This window comes from Schistocerca nitens, chromosome 9 (genome assembly GCF_023898315.1).
Source record: "Schistocerca nitens isolate TAMUIC-IGC-003100 chromosome 9, iqSchNite1.1, whole genome shotgun sequence".
Lineage (NCBI taxonomy): Eukaryota > Metazoa > Arthropoda > Insecta > Orthoptera > Acrididae > Schistocerca > Schistocerca nitens.
In genome coordinates this window covers 475,143,946-475,165,509 of record NC_064622.1, presented here as the reverse complement: position 1 = coordinate 475,165,509, position 21,564 = coordinate 475,143,946, and the positions used below count along the sequence as shown (strand labels likewise).

Below are 21,564 nucleotides of genomic sequence, written 5' to 3'. Positions count from 1 at the left end.
CTCTTGAACTGAAAATTATTTTCCTAGTGAAAACTGCTTATTAACGTGTTGTTGCCAACTTCAAGTAAAAGTTCTTAAGACTGAGGCTTATAATATTTCTTGCTTAGTAAATGATTACATTACTGCTTATTATTGCAAATCGCAGAAGGTGAGTCAGTGTCTTGCATATATGTTATTTTTGTGTCTCACTGCAGTAAAAGTGGAAAACTGCAATAGTAGGAAATTATATATTCAGGTTTACTCTCTCTCTCTCGTGTATTAGAAGTGCATATTAATAATAACGTTATAAAGACAAGTCACTTTGTGTAAAGTAATAGTGTGTTTTGGTAGCTGTTATAATTTTGCAAATTGCTTCTGCTGCTCTAATTGTTGGTTTCAACCTTATCATATGTATATGTATGTATCAGAGTTAATTGCACTCGCTTGTGGTCAAGTATAGGTTGTGTTTATCTGTTAAAATTATTAATTACTATTTTCTTCAACGAGAATGTTGATCATTCTTTTGCCTAGTTAGGCTGGCGGCCGTTTTACCATTATCAGTTTAACAGTGCAGGAAGGCAATTTCTTCGTTAGTCACTGTTTAATTAGTTACGTAATTCTGACTTTCATTTCCGATAAGCCACTTCCGTTAGGTACAACATGGTCAAACAACAAAATTCCTCTCAGAGGGTAACACTGTTCTGATTGCGTAATACCATATTTATTATAACAAAATAATTTTGTTTTGTAAACTGACTCCTACTTTGGGGTTATGGTGTAATAGTAGCAGAGTGTAGTGTTATATGTGGCTTTTCTTTGACAGGATTACTTGTTCTGTTGGGACATAATAAGTAATATACCAAACTTGGTATTTGATTACGCAAGCTACGTAAACATTGCGCCACCACGCAGTCCTAGTAGTGTTATATGTGGCGCCGCGTGACAGGACGTTGTTCAGTCTGCACCTACAGACGAAAAAAAAAATTATAAGTAGTTAGCCTTTTACAAACATAGAGTGAACATAAAACGTCCAGCGGCACGAACCTGTGCATTATTTGAGAGACCGGATAGTGAAAGTTCAGTTTAAATCGAAAATAAAAGGTATCAGTACTGAACAGTAATTAAAATGGACAGGAAACTAGAAATGAATCTAGATACGCGAGATCAGAATGTAACCGAAAGCAGTTCAGGCAGCACACCAACAGATGCCACTACACGCGAGTTAAATTACGTACGTTCTCACGCAGACGTCAATAAACAGATCGAAGCTATGTGTGTCGCGCGTTCTAAGCAAGACAGTATGAGCGACGTTGTGGAAGACAGTGGCTATGCTAATGAATCGCGGGATATGTTTGAATCACCAAAAGCTGAAAGGAAAGTAGATCTTGAACACGAAAATGTAGCAGAACCTAAAAGTGAAAAGAATTCAGATATGATAGAATTGTTAAAAATGTTGTCTGCACAAATGGCAGAACAAAGACAACTAATGGCAACACAGGGACAGCTAATTGCAGCACAGGGACAGGAAAATGCTGCGCAAAATGACAATATTAGTAAACAAATGCAAGAGCAAGGAAAGAATCTTAGTAAACAGATTGAGAAGGTTGATGTAAAGGTAGACATTGTGAGTAATGAAATTAAAAACCTTAAAAGCGAAATTACTGTCATCAATGGCAATATTGCCAATGTACAAGGACAAATTGATGACATTAACGAAAGATTTGACACTGAAGTAATTAAAATACAAGATCAAATAGAACCCTTAGTCATCACTAAAGTGGACGAAAAGGTATTCGGTATTAAATCCGAAATACAAACTGAATGTAACGTGGAATTTGCGCAGATTAAACAGTCTGTAACAGAAACAAGTAGAGAATTAACCAAACAGGTTGTTACTTGCGAAAAGAAGTGTGAACATAACACTTCACAAATCCAAGGCAAAATGCATGACTTGGAAATAAAAATACAAACAGGACCTACACATTTTACTGAAAAAATGCCTTTCAGTAAAATATTAGAGGGCGAGGAAAAATTCGACCCTGCAAAGAGATATATCGGTTGGCACCCTCTTGATTTTGTAAAGAATTGCGAAAGAAATTTTCCTGAATATTTGACTGACCAGGAAAAAATTAATGTTGTAATCAGTGCATTAACAGGAGAAGCAAAAAGGTGGGGGTTGAATCTGGATACAAACCAGATGTCTTTTGAAAGCTTTAAACAAAAATTTATTGACGAGTACTGGTCAGAACGAAAACAAGACCAGTTGTGGCGTGAGTTCCTAATGGCCAGGGTGTATGATACCAGGGGTAGACAAACTATGAAAGAGTTTTGCGAATCGTGGTACAGAAAACTGATACATTTGAAAGCAAGAAGGACTGAAGCCGAGATCGTTTGGGTTCTTTGGCAGAAACTACCTGAGGATTCTAAACGGTATGTTGGGAGTACCCACAGTAGTTTTTCTGTATTTCTGGAAAGGGTAGAAGATGAAGATCACTGGCGAAGAAATCGCGATTCCCGTCCACGTAATAACAACAATTATTCGCGAGAAAGTAATGACCAAGCTGAACGACACGAAAATGATAAATTTCGTGTAAATACGGTTCAAAGAGGTCGCGCGAGAGGTAGAGGAAATTATACGATGTGTGGCAGAGGGTACATGACGCGGAATTTCCAAACTAGAGACGAAATGGAAAACTGAAAACCGCGTGTGTTACGGGTCGGATTCACGCGGAAACCGGTTTTGGACCCAAAGAAAAGATGTCAAATATTAGATTCGAGAAGGAAAGATGTAAACTACGGGGCAGGAAGTTTAAGGGCGCGCCTATAGCAGACGGGCGCGGAGTGTTACGTAGTGGCATTCCCAGTGCGCAGTTGCGTGACCGTTCGTCCTCGGGCCAGCGGTTGCCGGAGCAGCGTACATTGTATTTGGCAGCAGACACAAACAGCAGACGTCAGAACAAGATGCCTGCCGTAGAGAGAAACAGGAGAGGCGGGATCGGACACTTCCGATGGCCGGTTTCAGTAGTAGATGAGTGTAAAAATGAAAATAAAGTTAATATGTCATATAATAAGGATAACTTAGTATCGGAATCGTGCGAAAAGACTTTATTAAAGAATGAAAGGGAGGTAGAAAAGGCGAGTAAAAAGGGAAATATTGGCACTGCTATTGATGTGTGTGAGGTAAAAGACGTAGATATGAGGGAAGTTATGATGAATAAAGAGGCAAGGGAGGTAGAATATGCCACGCAAAAGACGTGTGCACAACGAAAAATAGGTGAAAATGATGTAAAGGAGGACGTTAGTGAACATGACATTATAAGCAGTGCAGACGAAATTGTTGTTGATGGAAAGGTATTTTGTGATTCTGAGGTAGAAGGGTGTGGTAATTTCGCACGATTGCCTGAAACTGATAGCATGGAAGAAAATGAAATGAAAGTTATCGAAATATATGACGATTATACTAAATATGAAGTTAAGGCTGAAATCGTTCAAAGTGATATAACCGAAGTGTCTGACTGTCCAAATGATGTCCATTATGTAGAAAATGAGTCGAAAAACGAAGTGGTTGAAACATCTAGTGATAATCTGCCTCACTGTTTAAAAGTTGCTTTCCTACTAGAATCTGATAACGAAAATGAAATCAGTGATAGTTCAGATGATGAAGGGTATATGAATATAGATCAAAATGAATATACTAACTTTCTCTATTGTTCAAAAGTTGGGTACTTAAGTGAATCTGATGGTGAGGAAGGGAGTAGTGATGACTCCAGTGAAGATGAATTTTCAGGTGTAAATGAAAGTGAATATACTTTTACTGAAAGAGGGTATGAGAAAATTAGTGACATTTTTCCAAAGCAAGATATAGAAAGTAGAACTGGGTCAAAACCGAATGAATTATTCAATAATGTAACACAGGGGCATAATTTACAGGAACCCCCAGATGATACTATACTGGGGCAAGCCTTAATAAATATTTTAACTGAATGTGAATTACAGGAACAAAAAGAACCACCTGATAAAATAATAGCAGGACATGAGATGTTATATCTTGCTAAAGATTTTAAAATTCCAAAACCTAAAAAGCCACCTGATGAAACAAAACGTTGGCAAGATCTGGATAGCTTAGTGAAAGATGTAGCAAGTAGGAGGCCTAAAAAAACCACCAGACTTAAGTGACTGTTTTAATGAACCATAAGACTGCCTGGTTAATAAAGAGACAGGGGGCAGAATACTGTATGTATATATATTTTTAATATAATGCATGACTTTATTATTATTGTATCTGAGTGTTACCTGAAGGTGGATTATTGTTTTGTTGATCCTGAGACCTGTGGGAGGTTGCTTATTATTTACTGTACTGTACTGTGTGACTCTGCTTAGGAACTGTTTCAATGTTAATTGGATACTTACTGTTGCCAGTCTAATTATGAAATAGGACAAAATAGTGTGACAAACCTGAAAACTTTATGAATAATGATATAGTAACTTAATGAGAGTGCAAAGAACTCCAAAAGGATAATAATTTATTTCTAATGTATTTAAAAAATTAGAAAGGACTTATATTTGCATCATGTTGTGTATTTAAAAGTACATGTCCTCAGATGAGGTTTGTTAACCCTCAGGGGACATGCACTCTTTGCATTGTCAGGTGTCTGAAGAGCACCAGGGACCCGAGTTGTTGCCAGCACTACTTCCGTTTCTTTTCGTGCTGCCAATCTTCCTCTTCATCATTCAGAACTTTTACTATCTTCTTTCCTTCTTCTCTATCAGAGTAAAATGAAAAGTGTAGAAATAATGTAAGACACTGTGTATTGGTTGTGCACAAGCATATTGGGCACACTAGAGATGACCAAGAATAATGAAAGTATAGTGAGTATTGTAAAAAAAAAAATGTAATGGAAAAGTAATTAAAAGGAAAAATATGGATGAGAAATGGTAAGAATACTGAAAACAAGGTAAATAAATGCCACAATATGACTAAATGTAAATGTTTTGAAAAATGTTCTGTGTCAAAATTGAGGAGAGAAACCTGATTAATATGTGTAAAGTAGATATGAGATATATGTGTCTAGTGCCACAAAGAGTAGGCAGAAGTCACTTACAGAAGGACGTAAAGTTACTGTTCTGATTTTGACATATTTGATAACCTAAATGTGTAATTATACTGAATACTGACTTTAGAAGAAATATTGATGAGTAAGAAAGAGGGGAGAAAAACTATAAATCAGGGACTTAAATAACCCCTGAACATTGTCATTATGCCAAAAATGTCATTTAAAATTTTCTTGACCAATGTATATATTTTCTGAAGTTGTCATTTGAAAAGAAATGGTTTTGTTGCCAGTGTCTAATAACTGTTTCAAAGTTGCAGGTATCATGTTTTATACCATTAATGCAATTTGTACCAAAAGTGTGACAGAATGATGAAAAACATGAAGATGATGATAATGAACTGCTCAAAAATATGTTGTTGGGCAATGAAACAAGATAAATGAATAAAAATGCTGTGGTCCTGAAATTAAGGACTACCAAATATGCTGTGTTGAGCAGTAGCCAAAGGACTTGCCATTGTGGGGCAAGGAGCTGATACGTGGGCATGAACTGCCAAACCTAAAGTGTGTTTTTGTGCCTAAATGTTTATAAAGACTGCCAAAACAATAATGGGCAGAATGTGTATAACTTGGACTGCTAGTGCTGAGGCAAGCAGTGAAGTAAGTTAGGTTTTTTGCTCAATGAGCTATGAACTGACTATTCTTTCTGCAGTCAGTGAGAACTTATTATAAAATAAAAATGGATTATAATTCAAATGGATGTAGATGTTTGTTTTGGACTGCCTTATTTTAAAATTACAGCAGTGATGATTAAAGATAGGATCTGAATAGGTTAATGTGTTTATGTGCAACAAACATTTTGGACTGCTATTAATGAAGAGCAGCTTTAAAGTTAACTATTTTGAGAAAACCTTGAAAAAGTACTATAATCATTAACATGCTTGTGTGTTTGAATATTTACATTCCTTTAAAAATATTGAATGATAAATTTCTGCTTTGTTAGGTTAAAATGTTCTGTGCTATTGTATGTGTGTTTATTTTTTTTGAAAGCTATACCTATTCTACTAATGTATAGATTATTTTGTGTACTGTTTGTCTTTTATTTAAACTATATGTGTGTGAAATGAACATGCTTAAAGGTATCCTATGTAATGATGAAAATTAATTTCTTTAAACCAGTCTGTGGATGAAAATTGGTGTAAATGTCTCAATTTTAAAATGTTTTCTTAAAAAAAAAAGTATAAAATTTCTTAATGTATATGCTGTATGTCTGTAATATGTATTTTTTTTCTTCCCAACTGAAGTTGGATGGTATAATTTTTTTTCTGTAGCCACCACCACTTAGGTGTTATGGATGTTTCCTTGAAGTGTCCCTTACAGGAAACTTCAACGAAACATGGGGCATGTGTAACACCATAGCTCTAATGATCTACTGATTTATTTTGCTTTTATTTAATTAATGTTACTTCTGTAAATGTGTGTGATTGAATGGGTAACACATAACTGTATATTTCTTTATTTGTTAATATGTGTAAATGTTCTGTGTTATCCAATGCGTTTGTTTGTTGTTATGTAAACTGCTGATCCTCACTTAGGAATCTTAGCAATTATTGCACCATAAGGTGTAGTGGTTCCCCACGGGAACGGTATTGCATCAGAATGCGCAAATTGTGTTTGGCCTTGCGGAAAAAGGTGGGACTGGTAGCCACCGGTCGGAGACGGACACGGAAGTAGACGAGGAAGTCAGTCGGAAAGCACACGGAGACGGAAACGGAAGCCGTCGGAGACGAGTCACCAGACGGACACGAGTTACGAGTCCGTGCTATTCCATGGGAAAGACGCATATTGTGCTGATTTCCAAGAGAGGATTTTCATGCTTCTCTCCAAGGGCTCGAATAGTTGGAAATATTCTGGAATTTGTCTCTATCATCGCCATCAAGAAATCGGCCTGCAATTCCACCTACCTGCATGCAGTTGCCACCACATTGCGCAGTCATTGCTTCATAGTGACATTATGATGTACGGTGAAGGATCAGCTTAAAGGATGTGCTAATGTGCTGAAATATAAGGTAAATTATATCTGAATTTGTGTATCTACCTTGACTTTTCTCCTCATCATAACCTCTTAGGATCCTCACCGTTTGGACTATACTGAATACCGAGTGTCCTTACTGAAAGTACATTGGAGCCTAGAGTGATTTTGTTAATTAAAGCCTCTTGAACTGAAAATTATTTTCCTAGTGAAAACTGCTTATTAACGTGTTGTTGCCAACTTCAAGTAAAAGTTCTTAAGACTGAGGCTTATAATATTTCTTGCTTAGTAAATGATTACATTACTGCTTATTATTGCAAATCGCAGAAGGTGAGTCAGTGTCTTGCATATATGTTATTTTTGTGTCTCACTGCAGTAAAAGTGGAAAACTGCAATAGTAGGAAATTATATATTCAGGTTTACTCTCTCTCTCTCGTGTATTAGAAGTGCATATTAATAATAACGTTATAAAGACAAGTCACTTTGTGTAAAGTAATAGTGTGTTTTGGTAGCTGTTATAATTTTGCAAATTGCTTCTGCTGCTCTAATTGTTGGTTTCAACCTTATCATATGTATATGTATGTATCAGAGTTAATTGCACTCGCTTGTGGTCAAGTATAGGTTGTGTTTATCTGTTAAAATTATTAATTACTATTTTCTTCAACGAGAATGTTGATCATTCTTTTGCCTAGTTAGGCTGGCGGCCGTTTTACCATTATCAGTTTAACAGTGCAGGAAGGCAATTTCTTCGTTAGTCACTGTTTAATTAGTTACGTAATTCTGACTTTCATTTCCGATAAGCCACTTCCGTTAGGTACAACATGGTCAAACAACAAAATTCCTCTCAGAGGGTAACACTGTTCTGATTGCGTAATACCATATTTATTATAACAAAATAATTTTGTTTTGTAAACTGACTCCTACTTTGGGGTTATGGTGTAATAGTAGCAGAGTGTAGTGTTATATGTGGCTTTTCTTTGACAGGATTACTTGTTCTGTTGGGACATAATAAGTAATATACCAAACTTGGTATTTGATTACGCAAGCTACGTAAACATTGCGCCACCACGCAGTCCTAGTAGTGTTATACGCCATCCCAACTTACATCATCGCACTGTGATCACACGATGTAGGCTGGCCTGCCTATCTTAGGGTGCATGAAATGTTTCCAAGGTTTCTTTAATTTTGGCCACTCAGTAAATAATGAAGCAGATGTTATTAACCTTCCCACGCTGATGAAGTCTGAAATAATCTGCATGATGTGTAAAATCAAGGTCAGGAGGATATTGGCGATATAAATAAGGAATTGAAACAATAATTCCTCATACGAAATAGTGGAGCTGAAGCTGATTCGTAATTAATGTCAAGAAGTTCAAACACTTTTTATACAGGGTGTTACAAAAAGGTACGGCCAAACTTTCAGGAAACATTCTTCACACACAAAGAAAGAAATTATGTTATGTGGACATGTGTCCGGAAACGCTTACTTTCCATGTCAGAGCTCATTTTATTACTTCTCTTCAAATCACATTAACCATGGAATGGAAACACACAGCAACAGAACGTACCAGCGTGACTTCACTTTGTTACAGGAAATGTTCAAAATGTCCTCCGTTAGCGAGGATACATGCATCCACCCTCCGTCGCACGGATGCGCTGATGCAGCCCTGCAGAATGGCGTATTGTATCACAGCCGTCCACAATACGAGCACGAAGAGTCTCTACATTTGGTACCGGGGTTGCGTAGACAAGAGCTTTCAAATGCCTCCATAAATGAAAGTCAAGAGGGTTGAGGTCAGGAGAGCGTGGAGGCCATGGAATTGGTCCGCCTCTACCAATCCATCGGTCACCGAATCTGTTGTTGAGAAGCGTACGAACAATGCGACTGAAATGTGCAGGAGCTCCATGGTGCATGAACCACATGTTGTGTAGTACTTGTGAAGGCACATGTTCTAGCAGCACAGCTGGAGTATCCCGTATGAAATCATGATAACGTGCTCCACTGAGCGTAGGTGGAAGAACATGGGGCCCAATCGAGATATCACCAACAATGCCTGCCCAAACGTTCACAGAAAATCTGTGTTGATGACGTGATCGCACAATTGCGTGCGCATTCTCGTCAGCCCACACATGTTGATTGTGAAAATTTACAATTTGATCACGTTGGAATGAAGCCTCATCCGTAAAGAGAACATTTGCACTGAAATGAGGATTGACACATTGTTGGATGAACCATTCGCAGAAGGGTACCCGTGGAGGCCAATCAGCTGCTGATAGTGGCTGCACACGCTGTACATGGTACGGTAACAACTGGTTCTCCCGTAGCACTCTCCATACACTGAAGTGGTCAACGTTACCTTGTTCAGCAGCAACTTCTCTGACGCTGACATTAGGGTTATCGTCAACTGCACGAAGAATTGCCTCGTCCATTGCAGGTGTCCTCGTCGTTCTAGGTCTTCCCCAGTCGCGAGTCATAGGCTGGAATGTTCCGTGCTCCCTAAGACGCCGATCAATTGCTTTGAACGTCTTCCTGTCGGGACACCTTCGTTCTGGAAATCTGTCTCGATACAAACGTACCGCGCCACGGCTATTGCCCCGTGCTAATCCATACATCAAATGGGCATCTGCCAACTCCGCATTTGTAAACATTGCACTGACTGCAAAACCACGTTCGTGATGAACACTAACCTGTTGATGCTACGTACTGATGTGCTTGATGCTAGTACTGTAGAGCAATGAGTCGCATGTCAACACAAGCACCGAAGTCAACATTACCTTCCTTCAAATTGGCCAACTGGCGGTGAATCGAGGAAGTACAGTACATACTGACGAAACTAAAATGAGCTCTAACATGGAAATTAAGCGTTTCCGGACACATGTCCACATAACATCTTTTCTTTATTTGTGTGTGAGGAATGTTTCCGAAAGTTTGGCGGTACCTTTTTGTAACACCCTGTATAGACGCTTTTCAGCAAAGTCAGAAAGGAAAATTCGAACTATCTGCAGCGAAAATTTGAATATATGGAGTTTGACAACAGAAGTATAAAACTGCTCTCTACTCTTGAATAACAGCAACTGCACAATTCCTATTATATTTTTAACTACCGAACACGTGATTAGTTGCTAGGAGATGTGTGCTAGAAAATTAGCAAATACATGTTTATTGGTTAACATAAAACTGAATACATGTCCTGGTGATTTACCCCTTTCATAGCATTTTTTAATCTATAGTCCATTTTAAAGTGTAGTGCTCCAAATCGCTGCAACTGACAGTTCCATCTCAAATATTCTCATGTCGAACTTCAAAAAATGTAAAGTACTAGAACGTTCAATGACTTCGAAAGTAAAACTTTATCACCGATCTGACTAAAAACCTGGAGAGGTTTTCGTCGTATGTAAAATCAGTAAGTAGGTCAAAATCATCAATGCGTTCAGTCAGTGACCATACTGGCCGAAATCCTGAGTGACGTCTTCCTAAATTGTTTCACCGCAGAAGATCGTAACACGGCCCCAACTTTCAATAGTCGTAAGAACGTCGAAATTGCAGATATTGAGATAAGCGACACGAGATAGAAAAAAAGCTACAATCGCTTAATAGGACAAGATGAGAAATCTGTAAGATTATAGAAAGATTATGCGAAGGAACTTGCTCCCCATCTGTCAGTAATTTATCGTGGATCACTTGAGCAATGAACGGTACCTAGCGACTGGAAGAAACCGCAGGCCATTCCTGTTTTTAAGAAGGGGCGCAGGAAAGGGCAGACAATTATAGACCTATATCGTTGATGCCAATCTGTTCTAGAATTATGGAACATGTTTTTGGAGAACGAAAATCTCCTATCCAGGGTGAGTCACCTAACGTTCCCGCTGGATATATTTCGTAAACCACATCAAATATTGACGAACCGATTCCACAGACCGAACGTGAGGAGAGTGGCTGGTGTAACTGTTCAATACAAACCATACAAAAATGCACCGAAGTATGTTTTTTAACACAAACTTACGTTTTTTTAAAATGGAACCACGTTAGTTTTGTTAGCACATCTGAACATATGAACAAATACGTAATCAGTACCGTTTGTTGCATTGTAAAATGTTAATTACATCCGGAGATATTGTAACCTAAAGTTGACGCTTGAGTACCGCTCCTCCGCTGTTCGATCGTGTGTATCGGGGAGCACCGAATTACGTAGGGATCAAAAGGGAACGGTGATGGACCTTAGGTACTGAAGAGACTGGAACAGCACATTACGTCCACATGCTAACACCATTTTATTGGTCTTTTTCACTGACGCACATGTACATTACCATGAGGGGTGAGGTACACGTACACACGTGGTTTCCGTTTTCAATTACGGAGTGGAATAGAGTGTGTCCCGACATGTCAGGCCAATAGATGTTCAATGTGGTGGCCATCATTTGCTGCACACAATTGCAATCTCTGGCGTAATGAATGTCGTACACGCCGCAGTACATCTGGTAATGTACATGTGCGTCAGTGAAAAATACCAATAAAAACGTGTTAGCATGTGGACATAATGTGCAGTTCCAGTCTCTCCTGTACCTAAGGTCCATCACCGTTCCCTTTGGATCCCTACGTAATTCGGTGCTCTCCGATACACACGATCGAACAGCGGAGGAGTGGTACTCAAGCGTCAACTTTAGGTTACAATATCTCTGGATGTAATTAACATTTTACAATGCAACAAACGGTACTGATTACGTATTTGTTTATATGTTCAGATGTGCTAACAAAACTAACGGGGTTCCATTTAAAGAAACGTAGGTTTGTGTTAAAAAACATACTTCCGTGCATTTTTTTATGGTTTGTATTAACCAATTACACTAGCCCCTCTCCTCACGTTCGGTCTGTGGAATCGATTCGTCAGTATTTGATGTGATTTACGAAATATATCCCGCGGTAATGTTAGGTGACTCACCCTGTATAAGTATCAACATGGATCCCGCATACAGAGGTTCTGTGAAACTCAGCTCGCTCTGTTCCTTCATGAGATCCACGGCGCCCAGGTTGATGCCGTGTTCCTGGACTTCAGGAAGGCATTTGACACCGTCCATACTGAAGTTTAGTGAAGAGAAAAGACGACCTGATTGAGTATCGGAGTAGATTTGAGACTGGATTCAACAATTCCTTGCAGATAGAACTCAAGACGTCGCTTTTAACGGAACAAAATCGACAAATGTAAGGGTAATTTCCGGAGTACTCCAAGGAAGTGTGATTGGAGCGATACTCTTTACAATATATATAAATAATCTGGTAGAAAGGGTCGGATGCTCTTTAAGGCTGTTCGCAGGTGATGCGATTGTCTATAATAAAGTAGCAACGTCAGAAGATAGTAACGGTTTTCAGAATGACCTCTAGATAATTGATGAATGGTGCAGGCTCTGGCAGTTACCATGAACGTAAATAAATGTAACATATTTTGCATACACAAGAAAAGAAATCCACTACTGTACAGCTTCAGTATTGATGAAAAACCGCTGGAAACAGGATCTACCGTGAAATATTAGGAGTAACTATCCAGAGCGACCTTAAGTGGAATGACCACGCATAAAAAAATAGGAGGAAAAGCGGACGAGACACTCAAATGGTTCAAATGGCTGTAAGCACTATGGGAGTTAACATCTGAGTTCATCAGCTCCCTAGACTTAGAACTACTTAAACCTAACAAATCTAAGGACATCACACACGTCCATGCCCGAGGCAGGATTCGACGCTGCGACCGTTGCAGCAGCGCGGTTCCGGACTGAAGCGCCTAGAGCAGCTCGGCCACAGCGGCCGCCTGACACACACAGATTCATAGAAAGAACATGAAGGAAATTTAACTCATCCACGAAGGAACTGGCTTCTAAGGTGCTTGTTCGATCGATTCTCGAGTACTGTTTATCTATCTCGGATCCCTACCAGGTAAGACCGATACAAGAGATGGAGAAGATCTAACAAAGAGCAGCGCGTTTCGTCACGGGATCGTTTAGCCGGTGCGAGAGCGTGACGGAGATGCTAAACAAACTCCACTGGCAGACGTTACAGGCGAGGCCTTGTGCATCACCGGAGAGATTTGCTATTGAGATTTCGAGAGCGCACATTTCGGGAATACTCAGACTACATATCACTCCCCCCCCCCCTCCCCCCCACACACACACATTCATCTCGCGTAATGACCACAAAAACAAAATTCGAGAAATTAAAGCCAATTCAGAGGCTTACCGACAATCATTCTTCCCACACGCTTTTCGTGTGCATAACAGGGTTGGAGGGCTCACTTAGTGGTACAAAAGCACCCTCCGCCAAACGCCATTAGGCCGTTTGCGGAAAATGATGTAGATGAACAAGGTCTTTATAGTGTAACAATCATAAAATCATAGCTTGCACCTACCGACAAGTTGAAAGACAAAATATTTTGCAGCCAGTAGTAATCTAATTAATGGCACATATCATATTTTGTAACGTTTGCAGGTTTTCAATATTGGGTACATGCATGAAACTTACATGTAAGTTGTGAAATCATTTTTTCCACTGAAGTGGTGGTATGCCGTGGGAGAAAGTTAGTAAAGAAGCAAAATAAAGCGAAGTGGAAACAATACATGTCGTTCTTGCGGTCTTCAGTCCGAAGACTGGTTTATTGCGGCTCTCCAAGCTAGTCCATCCTACTGCAACCTGTATCCATCAGAACCTGCTTACTGCATTCATCTCTTGGTCACAGTCTACAATTCCCACCCCCCGTCCCAGTATTCCCCTCCAGTATTAAAATGGTGAACGATTATAGTAAGTTAAAATCCATCGATCCTCTCTACCTTATGTGTACTGACAACGTTACGTGGAAAGACACTGCCTACTAATATCACAACATGTCTGTCACAATAAGAGATATTCATGGGAAGCTCAAGTGTTTCTGTAGCAGAGCAGAGACAGAAATAATTGGTACGAACCTAGGGCGACCTCCTTGGCAGAGTGGGCGGGGCACTGCCGGTAGTGGTAGGCGAGCCACACGACTCCGGCCACCAGCCAGATCAGCTCCAGGCACATGATTCCTGAAACACAAGACACAACTCAGCAACAGGCACATGGATCCTCCAACACAAGACACACGCTTCAGCTACAGGCACACGATTCCTGCAACACAAGCCGCATCTCAGCTACGTCAGGCACAAGACATTCTACAGTAGTAAGGACGAGAACACAGTGTTGCTATAGCGGGGAAACACGTCTCAAGGCAGCGACTTCGAGGCACACAGCAGGTCATTACAGTCGTCACGCCAAGGAGCGATCCAAATAACGAAATTTTACCCTCACTGAGGCGACAAAAGTTATGGGATAGCGATATGCGTACACCAAAAAAGTTTTGCATCACCCCGGTTCCCAGAACTCCTGAAGATAAGACGTTGACTGTGGATAGTGTATCACACAGACAGTCCCTTTGACTGTTCAGAGAAGTCACCAAACCCCCCCAAACATGTAAACAACCACGCATGAGCAACGCCTATTGGACGGAGGGGTCCGACCGCCAATCAGTTCCAGTCATTCAACCAGGAAGGAGGTACACGGCTCGTGTTGTCTGTAGTTCAGACAGGCCTAGACGGTCGATACCGCGGTTCGATCGCGTCCACATTGTTACTTTGTGCCAGGAAGGGCTCTCAACAAGGGAACAGTCCATGCGTTTCGGAGTGAAACAAGCGATGTTGTTCAGACATGGAGGAGGTACAGAGAGACAGGAATTGTCGATGACATGCCTCGCTCAGGCCGCCCAAGGTGTTACTACTGCAGTGGATCACCGCTGCCTACGGATTATGGCTCAGAGGAACCATGACAGCAACGCCACCATGTTGAATAACGCTTTTCGTGCAGATACAGGACGTCGTTTTACGACTCAAACTGTGTGCAATACGCTGCATGATGCACAACTTCACTCCCGACATCCATAGCGAGGTCCATGGTCATGGAAGGCGCCGTAATGGCTGTACGATGAGTGAATGGTATCCTCCGATCGATAGTGCAACTATATCGGCAGCATATTGGCGAGGCATTCGTCTTCATGAACGACAATTCACGTCCCCATCGTGCACATCTTGTGAATGACTTCCTTCAAGATGCGACATCGCTCGACTGGAGTGCCCAGCATGTTCTTCAGCCATGAACCCTATCGAACATGCCTGGGATACATTGAAAAGGGCTGTTTATGGACGACGTGACCCACCAACCACTCTGAGGGATCTACGTCGAATCGCCGCTGAGGAGTGGGACAATCTGGACCAACAGTGCCTTGATAGTATGCCACGACGAATACAGGCATGCATCAGTGCAAGACGACGTGCTACTGAGTATTAGAGGTACAGGTGTGTACTGCAATCTTGACCACAACCTCCTGAAGGTCTCGCTGTATGGCGGTACAACATTCAATGTTTGGTTTTCATGAGCAATAAAAAGTGTGGAGATGATGTTTACGCTGATCTCTATTCCAATTTTCTGTACAGGTTTTGGAACTCTCGGAACCGACGTGATGCAAGACTTTTTTGATGTGTGTGTGTGTGTGTGTGTATACAGATTGTGGTAGCATCGCGTGCATAACGTATGAAAGGGCAGTACTGTCATTTGTATTCGGGTGATGCAGGCGACAAGGTTTAAAGTCGTGATTGTGGCTGCACGACGGCAATTAACAGACTTTGAACGCGAAATAGTAGTTGAAGCTAGACGGAAGAGGCATTCAGAAATGTACGAGGTGCGGCTAGAAAAAAACCGGACTGATGCTCGAAAAAACATTTATTTACAATTATTTACAATTTCATGTTATCTCCTTCAATGTACTCTCCTCCTCGGTCTCTACACCGCTCCATACGAATTTTCCACTGTTCATAGCAATGCTGCAGATCATTTTGTTAAGTGCATACATTACTTCCGTCGCTTTTTCTTTTACTGCTTCAACAGTCTCAAATCTAGTTCCTTTCAAAGCTGACTTGACTTTAGGGAAAAGAAAAAAGTCACAGGGGGCCAAATCAGGTGAGTAGGGTGGATGATCTAAGATGGGAATGTTGTGTTTTGCCAAAAACGTCTTCACTGACAACGCACTGTGAGCTGGGGCATTGTCTTGGTGAAGGATCCATGACTTTTTTCTCCACAAATCGTTACGTTTTCTCCGTACTCGCTCACGTAGGGTAGCCAGGACGCTAATGTAGTAATGCTGATTCACTGTTTGTCCCTCTGGTACCCAATCAATGTGCACAATCCCTTTGATGTAAAAAAAAAAAAAAACAATCATCATTGCCTTGAATTTCGATTTTGACATTCGTGCTTTTTTTTGTCGTGGAGAACCAGGAGTTTTCCAATGCATCGACTGGCGTTTAGTTTCGGGATCGTAAGTAAAAAACCACGATTCATCGCAAGTAATAACATTTTGTAAGAAGGTGGGATCACTTTCAATGTTTTCCAGGATGTCAGAACAAATCATTCTTCGGCGTTCATTCTGTTCAATTGTGAGACACTTTGGAACCATTTTTGAACACACTTTGTTCATGTTGAAACTTTCATGAAGAATCTGCCTAACACTTTCCTTGTCAACTCCTGTTAACTCAGACACTGCTCTGATTGTTAAACGGCGATCTTGTCGAACAAGTTTACCGATTTTTTCAATGTTTGCATCAGTTATTGCTGACAATGGTCTGCCAGTGCGAGTGTCATCACTGGTGTCTTCGCGGCCATCTTTAAATCGTTTAAACCACTCAAACACTTGTGTTCGCGATAAACAATCATCGCCGTACACTTGTTGTAACATCACAAACGTTTCACTCGCAGATTTTCCTAGTTCGAAACAAAATTTGATGTTAACACGCTGTTCTTTCTGTACACTCAACATTTTCCGACGCACAGACAAAACGTCAACTACTTAAAACAGACGCCACGGGCAGACTGAGTGCAGGAGGCAGATGAAACTCGAGCAGTAGGCGGAGCGAGAGTCACGTGACAGGCCACGCGACTTTCAGCCTTATTGCATTCGTTTTATTGTTTCACCAGTACTAGTCCGGTTTTTTTCTAGCCACACCTCGTACAGTGTGAAGAGGGTACCGAGAATAACAAATCTGTGGCACTAGCTCTTACCAGGAACAACGAAGTGGGCGGTGGCCTTCATCTAACGACTGAGAGCAGCAGCTTTTGCGTAGAGTTGTCAGTGCTAACAAACAAGCAATATTGCGTGAAATAACCGCAGAAATCAATGTGGAATGTACGACGAACATATCTGCTACGTCGGAGCGGCGAAATTTTACGTTAATCGGCTATAGCTAACAGCATGATATCGCCTGTAGCACGTCTTCTGTGCTCCTGACTATATCAGTTAGATTCTAGATGATTGGAAATCTGCGGCCTGGTTAGACGAGTCCCGACTTCAGTTGGCAGAAGCTGGTGGTAGGCTCCGAGTGTGGTGCAGACCACACTAAGCCGTGGATCCAAGCTGTGAACGAGGCACTGGAAAAGCTGGTGGCGGCTCGATAATGGTGTGCGATGTGTTTACGTAGAATGGACCGGGTCCTGTCATCCAACTGAATCGATTAATGACCATTTGCAGCCACTCATAGACTTCCTGTTCCCAAACAATGAAAGAATTTTCATGGATGACGATCCACTGTGTCAGCTAGCCACAGTTCTTCACAATTTGTTTGAATAACATTCTGAACTATTCGAGTGGATAATTTGACCACCCTAATCGACCAACATGAATCTCATAGATTGTTTTTGGGAAATAATCGACAGGTCAGTTCGTACACAAAATCATAAACCGGCAACATTTTCACAGTTATGGACGACTTTAGAGGCAACACGGCTCAATATTTCTGCAGTGGTCTTCCAACTATCTGCTGAGTTCATGCGACGTGCAGTTGTTGCGCTATTCCGGGCAAAAGGAGGTCCAACACGATATTAGGATGTGTCCCACGGCTTTTGTTAACTCAGTGTATTCTATGAATACAGTGCCTGCATTACTAAACGCCTGAAAGTGTCATCAAATCTCTGTTGCAGGTTGTCTCTGTAAGGGCTGTCTGGGCAAAAAGAAATTGATTTTCGGTATTTCACGTAATTATTGACCAAATTCATAAATTTAAAATGTTGTCAAAATATACTCATCAACAGGTGTAATCTTACGTTAAACGTTTAAAACATTAGGACAAATATTAATGTTAGAAGCTGTGCATAACTCACGATTTGCAAATTATCCTGAGTTTATTCATCCAATATTTCAGAATGAGAGCACTTTGACATAAAAAAAAACTTTACACATAATTTCAAACATATCCAACATTTTCCTGTCTGGACTTCACCCACAAAATAATGCACTGTAAAAATTTATTGCTTATTACGTTTTCGCATTGTATGCAGTAGGACATCAGCATCACGTTTTAATTTACTACTTTTTTGTTACTTGAACGAGTCACAATACAGTGTGCAAATAGTATCCACTTACAACGCTTAAAGTACCTGCAGAATTATGTCATTGTATGATACGTACTCAATAGACATTACGTCATAAACACTGATTTGCTAGGAAAACTAGCTTTTTCCAGAACGGTTTTGGCGTAGACGTTTTCATTAATTCGTTGGTGAAAAATCCGAATCTAATAAAACTAACATAAAAGGATTTTGTGTCTTGAACCATAAAGATTTTAAATGGATAATTTAACTGGTTGACGCCAAACGCATAGCGCGTTTGCCCATTTGTAAAGTAGTCAAGCGTTTTGTTCTGTGCATGGGAGTACGATTCAGCAAGGGTTACCAGTAAATAAATATTTCAGTATAATAATAATAATAATAATTGTTTACAACGATGCTTATTAGATCACTATAGCGTAACATACAAGTTGCAGTTCAGAGAAAGACATCATTTGAAAATTTGAGAAATATTTGTAACATTTAAGAATAACAGACGCAACTTTGACGTCGTCGAAATGTACACAATATAAAATCGGAGGATGCACTCAGCATGTCATCAGTGTTTTACTTAGCCTGTGAACAGAGGTCTACAGTCTACAGCTGCCGACCGAGGTGGCCGAGCGGTTCTAGGCGCTACAGTCTGGAACCGCGTGACCCCTACGGTCGCAGATTCGAATCCTGCCTCGGGTATGGATGTGTATGACGTCCTTAGGTTAGTTAGGTTTAAGTAGTTCTAAGTTCTAGGGGACTGATGACCGCAGAAGTTAAGTCCCATAGTGCTCAGGGCTATTTGTCTTATGTCTACAGTTAGGCAAACTGGTATATGGCGAGAACGGTGTTTCCCTCCCTCCCTGCCTATGTTTGTCAATGGTCAGTCTTTCTGTTGTTCTCTAGCAAAGAAGCTATTTTATAGGTACGTAAGTTGCTGTTGTTGATCATGTGTACATTTCAATAAGCGCGAACTGCACTGGAATTAGGTAAAGGATCTGTGGTCACGATGACTTGTCCAGCGCTGCTAGATATCCGGAAAACCGCAGCAGTTACACCGCCATAATCGATTGTCATATCATCACAGCTATAAAGAAAATTTAAGCTGATTTTCGTATTGGGTTTAACAAACAGGGGCCGTGGACTGAGTAAAACTCTGTCACACGCCCTTAGCACGCTCGAGGGCTAACCGGATTACCGTAAATCGCATCAGAAGTTTCAAACCTGACAATTACGAAGAGAAGTTGACAAAGCAGAGCTGTGCCGCAGCTGGCTCTCTCTGAAGCGGATTCCAGTTACTCTCTTTACAGCTGCAACACTGTGGTGGCTTTGCAAGCTATAACCAGCAGGAAATTACAAGACACTTTCGGTTTAGTCTGTACCTACTGGTCTATTTAAAATGTTTCAATTAATCTCTTGGATCTGAAGCACTGTGCTCGCGTTTGCATAAAATATGGTCAATGAGATACAAATTTTTAATCAGCATGCCACTCTTATAGTGTGTAGCCGAGGGTACTTCTGGTACCACTAAATGATTCCCCCCCCCCCCCCTTCCCTGTTCTACTCGCGAATGGCGCTTGGGAAGAATAACCGTCGGTAAGACTCTGAATTAGCACAAATTTGTCGGATTATCCTATCTTAATGTTAAGAAAGGCCGGCCGGGGTGGCCGAGCGGTTCTAGGCGCTACAGTCTAGAACCGCGCGACCGCTACGGTCGTAGGTTCGAATCCTGCCTCGGGCATGGATGTGTGTGATGTCCTTAGGTTAGTTAGGTTTAAGTAGTTCTAAGTTGTAGGGGACTGATGACCTCAGAAGTTAAGTCCCATAGAGCTCAGAGCCATTTGAATCATTTTTGTTAAGAAAGGTGAAAAAATATTTTTGATAGCAGAATGGACAGGACACAAATTGCAATGTGTTTATGTAGTCAGCAGCAAATATGAAGGAGGTGCGGAGAACAAGCGGAAAAAATTGATAACCATCGTTCAATATGGCTTAAATACGTATTTTTTTAAAAAATGGCTCTGAGCACTGTGGGACTTAACTTCTGAGGTCATCAGTCCCCTAGAACTTAGAACTATTTAAACCTAACTAACCTAAGGACATCACACACATCCATGCCCGAGGCAGGATTCGAACCTGCAACCGTAGCAGTCACGCGGTTCCAAACTGAAGCGCCTAGAACCGCACGGCCACACCGGCCGCCATACGTATTTTCAGAGCAAAGTCTTCAGGCACAATTTAGACCTCGCAGACACAAACATACCTTCACGAGTTGTTTCTCGAATTATCTGCTCGAAGTAGTTTACGGGTAAGACATTCAGAATAATGTCACATGAATCGGTGTCACTGGCACTAGTTTTATCGCATGAATCTCCCGTTCCACACCTAGCATGTTGAAGTAACTCCTATTACAACAGTATAATCAGAAAAATTAGTGACGATATTCTGCAAGTTCTCTCTGAAGCGCCCTACCACCACAGTTCCTATTGCAAGCGTTTTATAAAAAGATCCGATTACCATTTTTCTCCGCCCTTTGATGCTTAACTTCACCCAGGCTGATTCACTTCCGGAATGCATGATAACGTCGCTAGATAATATCGAATTCTTTACTGCAATAAAGAGCCACCACAATTGGCGACTAACCTATCCTTACGATCAATATTCCAATCTGAACTTCGGATTTCGTTAGTATGCACTTCGCGTTTCAGCCAGCTTTCTGTTCCTAATACCTGCTGCGCATGCAACCTTCAATACGCGACACTAATTCTGGAAGGTTACCGTGGATACTCCTGCGATTTACTAGAATCATGTCAATCTTTTCTACATTCGATAGGCGAGGACGAGCATTCTCTGATAACATTGTGACTGATGTATCTCCGATTTTGGAAGGCAATGAGCCTCTAGTCCCAAACGAGGGCAGGGGGAGGGGGCGGGTTGCCCTAACGTTATAAACCTCCATGTGTAGGGCGTTGCCCTAACGTTATAAACCTCCAAATGAACGCCGCACGCACTGTGCTATCCTTGTAACCGCTTCCTACTGGAGTGCACGCCTCACCTGGTAAGGGGAATGCTACAGCCCTCCG

The 21,564-nt window shown here is 40.9% G+C and overlaps 1 protein-coding gene across 1 annotated transcript in view; it reads right to left on the bottom strand.

Annotated features, from left to right (window-relative positions):
• Nucleotides 1-21,564, bottom strand: part of LOC126204362 (diacylglycerol lipase-alpha-like) — a 392,827-nt gene that overhangs the window by 330,768 nt on the left and 40,495 nt on the right. Inside the window, exon 2 of the mRNA XM_049938737.1 lies at nt 14,011-14,112. Coding sequence (XP_049794694.1) covers nt 14,011-14,112 — 102 coding nt within the window. The remainder of the gene's footprint in view (nt 1-14,010; nt 14,113-21,564) is intronic.